Genomic DNA, 12,128 nt, shown 5'->3' on the forward strand with positions numbered 1-12,128 from the left:
AAATACATTTGTCTCTAAAAAAAAAAAATGCACTAAACTGTAATCACTGCATGTGCAATAACGTAGCAATAGATGATACCTCAACGCGATAACGTTATACAGTGACAATACAGAGTAACAGTATACAGTAGCATTATACATAAAACATGGGGATGTGATCAGACAGTATTAAATAGAACTTTCTTATTGAACATTCATATAATGGAGCTTCTATGTGTATTTTTAACTTAGGTGTTATATAATTAAAAGGAATTGCCATAATTTTCTCATTACTGAATGTATGTTAATACTCTTTATAACAACACCAGGGACTGATTTTCACACTTAGGCATGTGCAATTTTGTGTATAAAAATGCCAGCCTAACTGTGCCTGCAGGAGGTATGTGTCGTTACCAAGTTACCACTGTTGCACATGGGAATCAAGCATTTGCATATATGAACAGCCAGGTGCACATGTAACATTTGTGTCATTGTTTTGGTTTTCTTGTTATCTGTATTGTGATACAATGTGAGCCCCAGGCATGGTCCACAACCCCACTGTGCTCTGCATGTTACAAACTCACACAGAAAAGACGGTCCCTGACTCCAAGTTGAACAATGAGTGCAGGTTCAGATAATGAGCTAAGCCAGGGCTGAGAGCAGTGTTCCCACTAAGCTGGGCGGCAGTACAGCTTCACAGGGAGCCCAGAGCCTCTGACTGGGCGGGGCTGATTAATCACTGGCTGAGAGGTTTGGAAAAATCCCACTCCCATTCCCCATGCAGTGCAAGCACTTGCATCCACTCACACGATTTCCTCCTGTAAACATCGGGTGCCAAGGGCTGATTTTTCCACGCTCTTGTGTTGAACCTGGATGATTCTTCATAAGGGCCCATTATACCGAGCTGTAGACCAGAGGTGGGCAATAAGCAACCTGTGGCCCGAACAGGGTTGTACTTGCAAACATGCAGGTAAATCAAGTGTCCAGAACCTTCCAGGAGTTAACCCTGGTGAACGCGTCTGGCCCACAGTCCATTTAATGCCCAGCCCTCCTGTAGACAATCTAGGTGAGTTCATAGATGCTTTCTGGCTGGTCATGATCCTTAACTGTCCAGCTGTCTGTCAAAAGTCAGAAAACTGCAAACTGAAGTGTGCAGAAACTTGACACAGTGCTGTTTCTGCAGACTCATGTCTGAAGAAAATGCCGCGTTAACACTTAGGCTACCTCCAGACTGCATCCCTCTGTCAGTAGAGGGATTCAAATCAAGCACTTCAAAAGTGCAAATGAGCCCGGGATTTAAATATCCCGGGCTTCATTTGCATACTCACATTCGGGAGCTGTGCCGATCTCGCGCCCTTTCGAAAGTGAAAGTAAAGTCCAGCCGCGGCTCTGCCGACAGTGGGGAGCTTTTTCGGCAGATCCTGTACTCCTCATTTTTTGATCTGCCGAAAAAGCTCCTCGCTGTCAGCAGAGCCATGGCTAGACTTTACTTTCACTTTCGAAAGGACGCGTGATCGGCACAGCACCCAAATGTGAGTATGCAAATGAAGCCCAGAATATTTAAATCCTGGCCTCATTTGCACTTTCGAAGTGCCTAATCTACATCCCTTTGTCGGCAGAGGGGTGTAGTTTAGACACACCCTTAGATAGTGATAAATTCCTAGGGTATGTCTACACTTGCACCCTAGTTCGAACTAGGGATCCAAATGCAGGCACTTGAAATAGTCAATGAAGCAGGGATTTAAATATCCCATGCTTCATTAGCATGATCTCGCCAGCGCGTTACTCCGATCAACAGCTGTTTCGAAAGTGAAAGTGCGCACTGGGACAGCTGTTGTTGTTACAGCCGATCAGTATTTCTAAACAACTGATGAAAAAACACCTCATTGCATTGAGAGGGCTTCAGATTGGGCATGGGGGAGAGTGTTAGAATCTCGTGCAGACCTCTCAAATCATTATACACTCGTATTATCATTTCTGTTCCAATGTATGAAAGAAAATAACCTGTGTGGTGGTTTCCCATTAGGATGCTGATGGAGAAATATTCAAGAATTTTAGAAGATTTCTGCTTCACCCTAAGTGTTTGGGTATGCCTACACTGCCACCCTAGTTCGAACTAGGTGGCTAATGTAGGCATTCGAACTTGCAAATGAAGCCCAGGATTTAAATATCAATGAGGAGTAATGGTAGTTCGAATTAGGAGCTTTAATTCGAACTACCTAGTCCGTGCCGCATGTAGCCACGGGCAGGTAGTTCGAACTACGGGGTATTTAAAAATGGCGGCGCCTGGGAACATGCAAATGAAGCCTGGGATATTTAAATCCCGGGCTTCATTTGCAAGTTCGAATGCCTACATTAGCCACCCTAGTTCGAACTAGGGTGGAAGTGTAGACATACCCTTTGTGTTGCATTGCTCTGTCAAGTTAAGCACAGCAGCATGGGTTATTTTACTTTTAAAGAGGCTGCAATGCATTTCAAAGTATGATCAACTCACTCATTAGGGTAAGTAGCTGTACCAATTTCTACGATTCAGGGAACTATTTTGAGAACTGCCAAACTGTAAGGAGAATAGACTAGTCAGAGCTTTTACTGAGGACCTTCAGATGAGAACAGCAAGGAGCTGCCTTTATGGACTCACAGATATTATGTTATGTTATAACCCATTTGTCACCCAGTACTGAGTCACCGTATTTTACAACTGAAGATTGCTGCGGGTTTATAAAAAATTCCTCCTTTCTCTTAGTCATGGCAGTGACTCACAGTTTCCTATCCAAAGAAGTGACTTTTAACTCTCCCTTTTTTACTCCACATGGTAGTAGGACTTGGCATATTTGTATTTGATTTTATATTACCTATGATAACAGCTGAGATGAGCAAATGCCTGATGTGCACACACCCAGGGAGATGAGTCATGTTTTAAAGTTGTAAGGAAGAGGCTGTATCTACGCATCATGCAGAGTGGGACAAATCCTGTTCCAAGTCAGAGCAGTGTAAAACCAGAATTCCCCTGCCCTTTCTGTTACTCTGCATGGACAGCCTGTAAGTAAGAGCCAATTCTGGCCCAGTGTGTGTGGTGCTCAATACACACATAACCTTGGGGCCCATGGTCATTGACAGCAAGAGTATGGCTGTACTTGGAGCTGTGGGTCTGATTCCACAGTGCGCCTAGACATACCCGTGCTAGTTCTCATTCAGCTAGCATGTTAAAGAGTCATGTAGCCACCGGCAGTGGTGAGCAGCAGCACAGGTTAGCTACCCCAAGTCCATACCCGCAGGCTTCGGTGTGTGAGGGGGTGTACTCAGCATGACTAGTCTAGGTCACCACTCACCTCTGCCTGTGCTGCGGTGGCTACACTACTGTTTTTAGCACATTAGCTCAATGAGAGCTAGTGCAAAGACGTCTGTGCAATCACACTCCAGGACCACGTATAGACATATTCTTAGGCCCCTTACAACCATGTGTAGACATATTCTTAGACCCCTTACACCTTTCACCAGTGTCAAAGCACTTTAAAATGAGCATAAGGCAGGGATCTCAAACTCACGGCCCATGGGCAATCTACAGCCTGAGCAATTTCACAATCTGGCCCCCAGAGTCTCTGCAGCCCATGGTGTATGTGTGTTTCTGTACCCTTCCCCCAAATCCCACTTCTTCCCTCCCCTGCCTTCTCCACCCCTCTCCCCCACTGCATCTTTCCCAAAGTCCCCTGAGGGTTGCAGCATCTGGGATTACTAGGGGGTCTGGTGTAGGGAGCAGTAGGAGTCGGGTCCCCCATACATACCACACCTTCACTTGGATCTGATCCATACTAGATTAAATTGGGCCCATCCTGGTTAATTGGCCTCGATAAACTTTGCTGATTTACACCAACTGAGAATCTGGACCATAATGTATTGTAAATCCCTTTCAGCGTACGCTGTTTTTCTCATAGCAAAATGTATTAACAATTTGTAGAAAGAGAGTCATCATCTCAATGGACCATCAGTTTTTAAGCGGAAATCCCCATTGGCACAAACAGAACATGCTGCGTGCAAAGCAATGGGATAGGGCCGTGAGGACTGACCATCTCAAAATGCTCATCCTGTACGTGTTCATATTCTAGTTGCACAGCTTAGTAATGACCTATCTATTGCAGGTGGATATCTGGTCACTGGGCATCATGGTAATAGAAATGATAGATGGAGAACCGCCTTATTTCAATGAGCCACCACTCCAAGCAATGCGCAGAATCCGAGATAACTTACCTCCACGAGTGAAGGACATGCATAAGGTGAGAATGCTTACACTTATATGGACCCACTCAGATCTTAACGTGAGCCAAATGCATGACCTGATGATGGTGTAAACTCTAAAGACTAGATTGTGGATTGAGGCACATCCCAGAGCACTGGATGGTCCATAAGCTGGGTGTAATAGTAAGCTGTGGGGCCATGCCAGCTGTAAGTACTACCCGCTCCATCCTGGGCTGGCTTAATGACATTGGCCACCGAACCTGGAGGAGGATGGGCTAGTATCCAGGTTCCAAGTGACCTATGAAGGGGAGTCCTACTCCTTCGCTGGGCTTGATAGACAGAATGTTGCCCTCGGTAATAAGAAAAACGTATCCTGCTGTGCTAAAACATTTTATACCAAGCCATTTTAAATGCCACCTCAGCTCTTTGCCCGCTCGTGCCACCATATTTCTTAATTTTCTCATATACGGAAGATGAGTGTCCTTTCAGTCTTCTTATATATGCTAGCTGTAATTCCTATCACAATTTTGCATGCTCTTAACATATATTTTAATTGACTTTCCAGCAAAGCTGGTTTGAAAAGCCATGCTAGCGTTTATCTTGCTTTATCTGCGTTCCATAACCTCAGTGTGATGTTGCAGGTTTCCTCAGTGCTCCGTGGGTTCTTAGATCTGATGTTGGTGAGGGAGCCCTCTGAGAGAGCAACAGCACAAGAACTATTAAGGCATCCATTTCTGAAACTGGCAGGCCCGCCATCTTGTATTGTCCCACTCATGAGGCAATACAGGCACCGCTGAATTCAGTGACTTTTCAGGGGAAGGCTTGAACAAACGTTGGATAAAGACTTGCCAAGGCATCCAGAGATTGTGTGGAACCCATGGGAAAGTACAACACTACATAAATTCATCAGAGTCTCAGAACAGCTCTCTGGAAATAATACAGTGTACAAAATAGTGAGGCACTCTCCTGGGTTGTGAAGGATTTGCGCCTGTTCTTTGCCACTAAATCGAACAGTCAGATGGCTACTAGCACTGTCACATGGAGCACATTTTCCACTGGTAGTCATCACTTAACGTTTCAGCCACGAAAGCAGAAGGACTTAATTACAGATTTGCTTGTGGTGAGGGAAAAAATAATAGATTATAGCACAATGAGGCTGAAACACCAGAATTTTATTGAAAAAAGTAAACTATGTGACACTTCTATTTGAGAAGACTCCTTTTCTGGCAAAAAGCACTTTTTATCTCAATCTTAGCAGTGTAATGTATTTTGAAATGAATTTGTAATTTTCTGTACAGTACTTTTTGATAATTTACAGTACTTGGATGTCATGTACCCATCGTGCTAGCTGAAGTAATAAGAGTAACTTAGCAAGAGTTTGAACAAAATCTTTCCTACTTTTTTAACCCTTTTGAAGAAAGGAAAAAAATATTTAGGAACTTAGAATGTTGGCAGATTTTCCAGGAGTTTAAATAGCAGACACAGAGATGGGTGCAGACAATACTGATACTTTTCCCATCGTACCACTGAGGTTGTAGTTTTAAAATTTGACCTTTTCTGCACTCTTCCTAGATCTGATGCGACAATTGCAGTCGCACAATAGAAATAAGTGCTTATGTTGAATGTTATAAATTGAGGTTTTTCTTCATATTATTGTTTTCAAAGCCATGCATTTTAGCACACTAAGCTCACATGCATTTCTTTAAGAAATGATTAACGAGAGAGAATCATTTACTAGCAATACGGCAGATTTTTCATTTAGCCTGTATTGACCTCATTGTCACAAAATAATCCCCAGTATTTATATCATGTGTCAGAAGTCAAAATTGACGATAGAGGTCTAGTTACCAAGCGGGTATTTTCCAGATTTCAAACAGACTGTTGTATTAATGTTATGGTGTGTTTTCTATATAGAAAAAGTTGTGCTGCTGTCTAGACCTTTTTGAATGTTGATAGAACAGTTGACTACTACAATAAATTTTGTGTTGCTTGTTGGATGAACTTGCATGTTAATTGTAGGCCTAAGTAGATTTGCCTTCAAAAATTTTAGGTGTGTCATGATTATTTCCATCACAAATACATTTTATTGATTAATTATTAGTTCATTATAATTATGCCTAATGCAAAAGCGATGTCTTTTCCAAATAATTTTTTCTTGCTGACCTCACTTTGCAATACGATGAACACAAATAATCCAGTTTTGTGAAAACCTGCCAATTAGTTTATTTTGTATGTGATTTTTGTTGTGAATAAGTTGTTCATTATTTATTGCAGTAAAATATAAACAAAACATACAGCACTGGCATGATGCTGTTCTGAACTTGCTGTTCTGAACTTTCTGAGTTTTCTTCTCGGAAAGAGATTTTGCCAATGGCAAAAAAGAGCCTTCATTTTCTACCATAAAGAAGTTAGAGCAAACAAACAAACAAAAACTAAATCAAACAAGAATGTCAAATGTTTAGTGAATTCACTTAAATTTGCATATCCTATGACCTGTTACTTTCTTACCTTACCATTAAGTTCGCATACTGTAACTTTGCAAAATATACCCGGTCCTGTGCAGTCCTGCGTTCTATAGTTCTCTTTGAAGTTGGTGGGAACTGAGGACAGCTGACACCTCAAAGAAACTCCTGGGACCTAGATGTGCACTCTTTATTACAGTGAAGAGGATCTCCTATGAGGCGGGCTCAGATTGCTGGACTGTATCTAAAGAGAACATGCCACAACCCTGGTGTTGCCAAGCAACTGTTAGCCAATAACAGCCTTCCTTGACTGGGGAGCTCTAGTTTTATTCCCAACATTTCTTAAATACTATGAGGGTAAAGATTACCGTTTACCGCATTCCCCTGCCATTTGCAATGGCAGTTTTCCCTGAATCTCACCCACAGAATCTTTGTGTCTAAGAGCCTATGAAAATAAGTCTACAAAAAGAGAAAATGCACATATTCTGTGGTCTTGACAACTCAGGAAAAATACCACATCAGTAAAGACAATAACGTACAATTAAAAGCATTCTATTAGCCACAAAAATCAAACTTTTAATAACTTTTGAATAAAATAGTGGATCTGAGATTCAGCACGCTTTAACAGGACAAGTGGAGAATTTTGTGTAATTTTCTAATCTCAAGCTATTTTTAAACAGTATTCATGGAGTTTACTAAAAGATACTGTCAGCTGAAAAGGTTTTGTGAACACCAGCTATTGGTGAGAAAAAATACACGTGCAAATAAAAACTAAATGTTTGCATTTTCCTTGTGTTTTTGTGTGCCTCTTCTGTGTTCTCCTGAGTTCAAAAATCTGAGCAGTGTTTCCTTTGTGTGAGAGAGTGAGTCTATTTTAAAGTTCTGTTGACTTCATCCTTTAGTAATTTCCAAGAGCTATTGGTATAAGGGGAGGGACACGAATAAAAAAAAGTATATATCAATGGACGTGTCCAGTTTCTTTCAACCTGGGAAGCTAGTGAAAGTAGGATGCTGAAGGATTAGAATGGAGAATGTGCACAGTCTCTATGGAGTTCCGATGAAAAAACAGAATAGAAAGAAAAGATCTTAATACCACGGTAAATAAGGGTATGTCTAGACTACATGGCTTCATCGACGGAGCCATGTAGATTTGTTTATTGGACAAAGGGAAATGAAGCAGCGATTTAAATAATCGCCGCTTCATTTAAATTTAAATGGCTGCCACGCTGAGCCGACAAACAGCTGATCAGTTGTTTGTTGGCTCAGTGCACTAGTCTGGAAGCTCCACGGTTGACATCAAAGCCCTTTGTTGACCGCCCCGGTAAACCTCATCCCACGAGGAATAACGGGGCAGTCGACAAAGGGCTTTGATGTCGACCGCGGAGCGTCCAGACTAGCATGCTGAGCCGACAAACAGCTGATAAGCTGTTTGTCGGCTCAGCGCGGCAGCCATTTAAATTTAAATGAAGCGTTGATTATTTAAATCGCCGCTTCATTTCCCTTTGCCTACAACCCTAATCTACTTGGCTCCGTCGATGGAGCCAAGTAGTCTAGACACAGCCTAAATGTGAGCATTAGTTTTTCTTGGAAATTTCCACTCAGTTGCAATATGTGTGTGTTAGAGGGGTTAGGGCGTTTAATATGGTAACTGTTTGACCGCTAAAAATAAGCTTCATACTGCAGAGCCTGCAGTGAAGCCTTTCCGGGGAATGGGGCTGCCTGTCCCACTCTTGGAGAGGCAGGTGGGCAAAGTCTGCCGGCCCTGCTCCCAGGGAGGAGTCTTCGTTGCCACAGTGAAGCGCTCTCCCCAGGAGCAAGGCAGAGTTTAACCGATAACATTAACCGATAAGCATCAGCTTCTCAGTTAATCAGTTAAACTCTAACATCCCGAGTATCTCAGCAGGCTATCCGTGTTAGTCTGTAACTTTAAAAACCATGATGTCTGCTCTACCAAGTTATTGCGAAATAATAGCTCCCGAAATATCTATTTCAAAATAAGCTTATTCCTCTTCACAAGCAGGAGCTGTTGTTTTGGAAGAACAAGCCCATTATTTCAAAATAAGAGGATCGACAATATGGACGCTCGCCTTCTTATTTTAAAATCAGTTATTTTGAAATAACTCCCCAGTGTAGACATGCCCTTAGAGATTAACAAATATATATACGTAGAATCATGAGCTTTCATGGGCAAAACCCAGTTCTTCAGCTTCCAACTCATCTGAAGAAGTGGGTTTTGCCCTCAAAAGCTCATGATCCCTAGTATCTGTACTTATTAGTCTGACTTTTTTTTAAAGGCTGTACTAGAATTCTCCTGTGGGCCTCCTATGTATCTGGTCATCTGAAAGCCTGCAAGGAAAATTTCATAGATCCCTGCTGACTCACTGTGGCAGATGTAGTTTGTGAACTCCACCCTGGACAGAAGAGTGATTGGAGAAGCCTTTTTGACAAAGGAATCTAACTCAGAGTCTGAATCGTCCCTGGGGAGGAAGCATGAGTCTGGGGAGAAGGCTCACATTGCAATCTGTTGTCTGTCATATTAGCTTGTTAATAAAACCAAACCCCAGAAAGAGGATGAGTTTTGACCCTGCACAGCTGGTGTGGGAGCAATTTTGAAATAACATTTTTCCCATAGTGCTGTGAACCCAAGCAGCTCCCATATTGGACTCCTCTTTAATAACCTTAAGTGAAATTCTACCTGTGACTGAAATTCATGGGAGTTTTGCCACTGATTTCAATGGGGTCAGAATTTCACCACTGGTCTGATAGGCTGTTGGATTACAGATTACCCCATTCACCACTGCTCTGTCACCAGAAGATCAACCTACAGTGCTACTCTGTCTGCCTAGATAAATACAGTTCCTTGTGCTTCGCTTTACTAGGCTGTGCACATGATAGTTCAAGAATGAGCAGGTGCTGCAACATTCCAGTAGTAACATACCAAAATTACAAGAAAGATAGTGTGAAAGACCTCTGTGCCTCTGATTGTTGGGGAGTTACTTCATTGGCTGATGTCACTGTAGTCTTTGCCTGAGCACCTACAGATCTTGAATGAATTAAGGGAAACAAACAAGAAAGGAAATGAATGAAGTCTGAATATAAGGGACATCACAATAATGTTCAGTGCAAATTGGGAAGAAAAATAATAAAACTTTTTCCTGAGGTAGAATTAATAGTTATGCTACATGACTCAGCTGATACATGCAAATCTTACCTGCCAAGCGAGGAAAGAATAAATATTAGATCAAGCACTTTTGGAAGACTAAAAAAAAATCAAACTGAATCTGCTTAACCAATAAAAGTTCAGAAGTTTATGCTGCTAACTATTACATACACCAAAGCGCAGACAGTATAAAGTGGACTGCAAATTATGAAAGAATACTTCCTCAGTGGTCCATGGACGAAAATGAAGGGATGAGACTAAAACCTGAGGGCTACATCTACACTGCAGGCTTTTTGCACAAGAACGGTTGTTCTTGTGCAAAAACTTGAGAAACGTCTACACTGCAGGCGTGTTCTTGCAGAAGTAAATTTACAGTAAAGCATCAGAAGAGAGGGCTTCTTGCACAAGAATTATTCCTCTCCCCATGAGGAATAAGCTCTCTTGAGCAAGAGCTCTTGCGCAAGAAGGCAGTGTGGACGGGCAACAGTCTAAAATGGCCATCAGAGCTTTCTTGCGCAAGCGAGCGTCACACTGCCATGGATGCTCTTGCCCAAAAGCACATCTCTTATGCAAAAGTACATGGCAGTCTGGACATGCTCTTGCGCAAGATCTTTTGCACAAGAACTCTTGCGCAAAACAGTTCTTGTGCAAGAAGCCTGCAGTGTAGACGTAGCCAAGGTGAAGGGATATGTTTATGATTGCAGTCAGGGCCGGACGGAGGCCTGGGCGAGCTGGGCAGGGCGCCAACCCATGGGGGGCGCCTGATGGCAGCTGTAAGGGACTCATGGCATCCCTTACAGCTGCCATCAGGAGCCGCACGCCCGGCTCCCGCAGTGCCGGCCCTCCGGCGCCGGACAGAAGCGCCCTTGCCCCTACTGCTGCGGGGCCCTGCACAGCCCGGCATGTGCTCTAGCAGTGCTGGCCAGGCCGGGCTGGGCAGCGCATGGGCCGTGCACCCCAGGGACAGGCCTTGGGCTGTGCGCCAGCGGCCTTGGCTGGCACACGCATGCAACGTGTGCCCTGGGGGCGGGCCTGTGCTCCCTGAGGGGGCGGGCCCGTGCCCCACGGGTGGGCCTGCGCATGTGCCCTCCACCTGGGGGCGGCACCACACATCCAGGCCCACGGCGCCAAAAGGTGTCGGGCCGGCCCTGATTGCAGTTAAGCAGAAATGAGTGAAGTATGTCACGGCAGTGTGAAGGAAGCCTTCCTCCATCTCACCAGGGCCGTATCCTTGCCTGGCAGATGGAAACAGAGACAGCCTTGGGAACTGTATGGTACTTTTGGGGTCACTTTACTCCAGAGAGATGACGGGAGCCAGCGTGGTGCTGTGGATGCAGGCCTGGCAGAGAGGATATGGCATAGCGAGCACATTCTATTCCCCTAGGTGTGTCCGTAGAATTGATACTATTGAGTCACAAAGGAGGAAACAAACGTGAGTGGATTAGCAGGCGAGATGTAAAATCCCATTTAATCAGTTAACTGGTTAACCACTTAAAATGCATCCTGTGGGCAGGGGGGGTGGGGCAGCTGGGCTGGAGTGGCCCCAGATGCATGGTGGGCCTCACTGGGCAAGTAGCTGCCCCGCACTCAGGAGCTGCTCCGTCCAGGCCCGCTACACAAGCCGAGGACTGTTTCGGCCAGGTTGGGCTGCCAGTTAACCAGTTACAGGTAAGCGTCACCTGGTAATAGGGATGCTAATCAGTGACATCCCTGATTAGCAGAGGGATAGATTTGTTTCCTCCAGGTACAGTCTAACATTGGAGGTGGCACAGGGAGACTTCGTCGAGGGACTGATCCTCAGTCTGTAATATGCTTTATCATGGCCCTGCCTCTTCCTCAGAGCTCCCACCCATACACATGGGGCCACAACACACCCAGGCACCTCAGCCTAGAATTGCGACTAGCCCTTCCTTGGCTGTGCAGCTAGGGAGGATTCTGGTGAGCAAGCTGATCACAGGCAAGTGTTCCCAAATGGATGTATGGACCGCATGTCCTCTCCTTTCATATCCCAGCATCAAATGAGCTTGCCACAGAAGAGACTCAGAGGTTTGATTATCCAGTCCAAGGACTTGCCTCTCCCTGACAATGACACAGTCTTGTGGAATAAATCTTTCAACACAACATGCCCTGCCGTTTAGGCCCTGACTATGAATGTAGGCCTTGTGTAATTGTCTTGAGCAGCCCTACACTTTTGGAAATAAATAAAAATAACCTTTAATTCCTCAGCATGTATAGGTGGGCCCTCCCTGGTCTGGCGTACTTGGGACAAAAACACGGCGTATGCTGGACAAGGG

General features: G+C 44.2%; 1 protein-coding gene across 9 annotated transcripts in view; it reads left to right on the top strand.

Annotated features, from left to right (window-relative positions):
• Positions 1–7,543, top strand: part of PAK5 (p21 (RAC1) activated kinase 5) — a 229,998-nt gene extending 222,455 nt beyond the window's left edge. For 7 of the 9 annotated variants that reach the window (XM_075925680.1, XM_075925678.1, XM_075925679.1 and 4 more), the window contains 2 exons: positions 4,116–4,250; positions 4,854–7,543. In XM_075925680.1, coding sequence (XP_075781795.1) covers positions 4,116–4,250; positions 4,854–5,009 — 291 coding nt within the window. In that variant the 3' untranslated portion in view covers positions 5,010–7,543. The remainder of the gene's footprint in view (positions 1–4,115; positions 4,251–4,853) is intronic. The other 2 variants (XM_075925681.1, XM_075925683.1) reach the window with 1 other exon arrangement.
• The last annotated feature ends 4,585 nt before the right edge of the window (positions 7,544–12,128 follow it).

The sequence above is a fragment of the Pelodiscus sinensis genome, chromosome 3 (genome assembly GCF_049634645.1).
Source record: "Pelodiscus sinensis isolate JC-2024 chromosome 3, ASM4963464v1, whole genome shotgun sequence".
Taxonomy (NCBI): Eukaryota; Metazoa; Chordata; order Testudines; family Trionychidae; genus Pelodiscus; species Pelodiscus sinensis.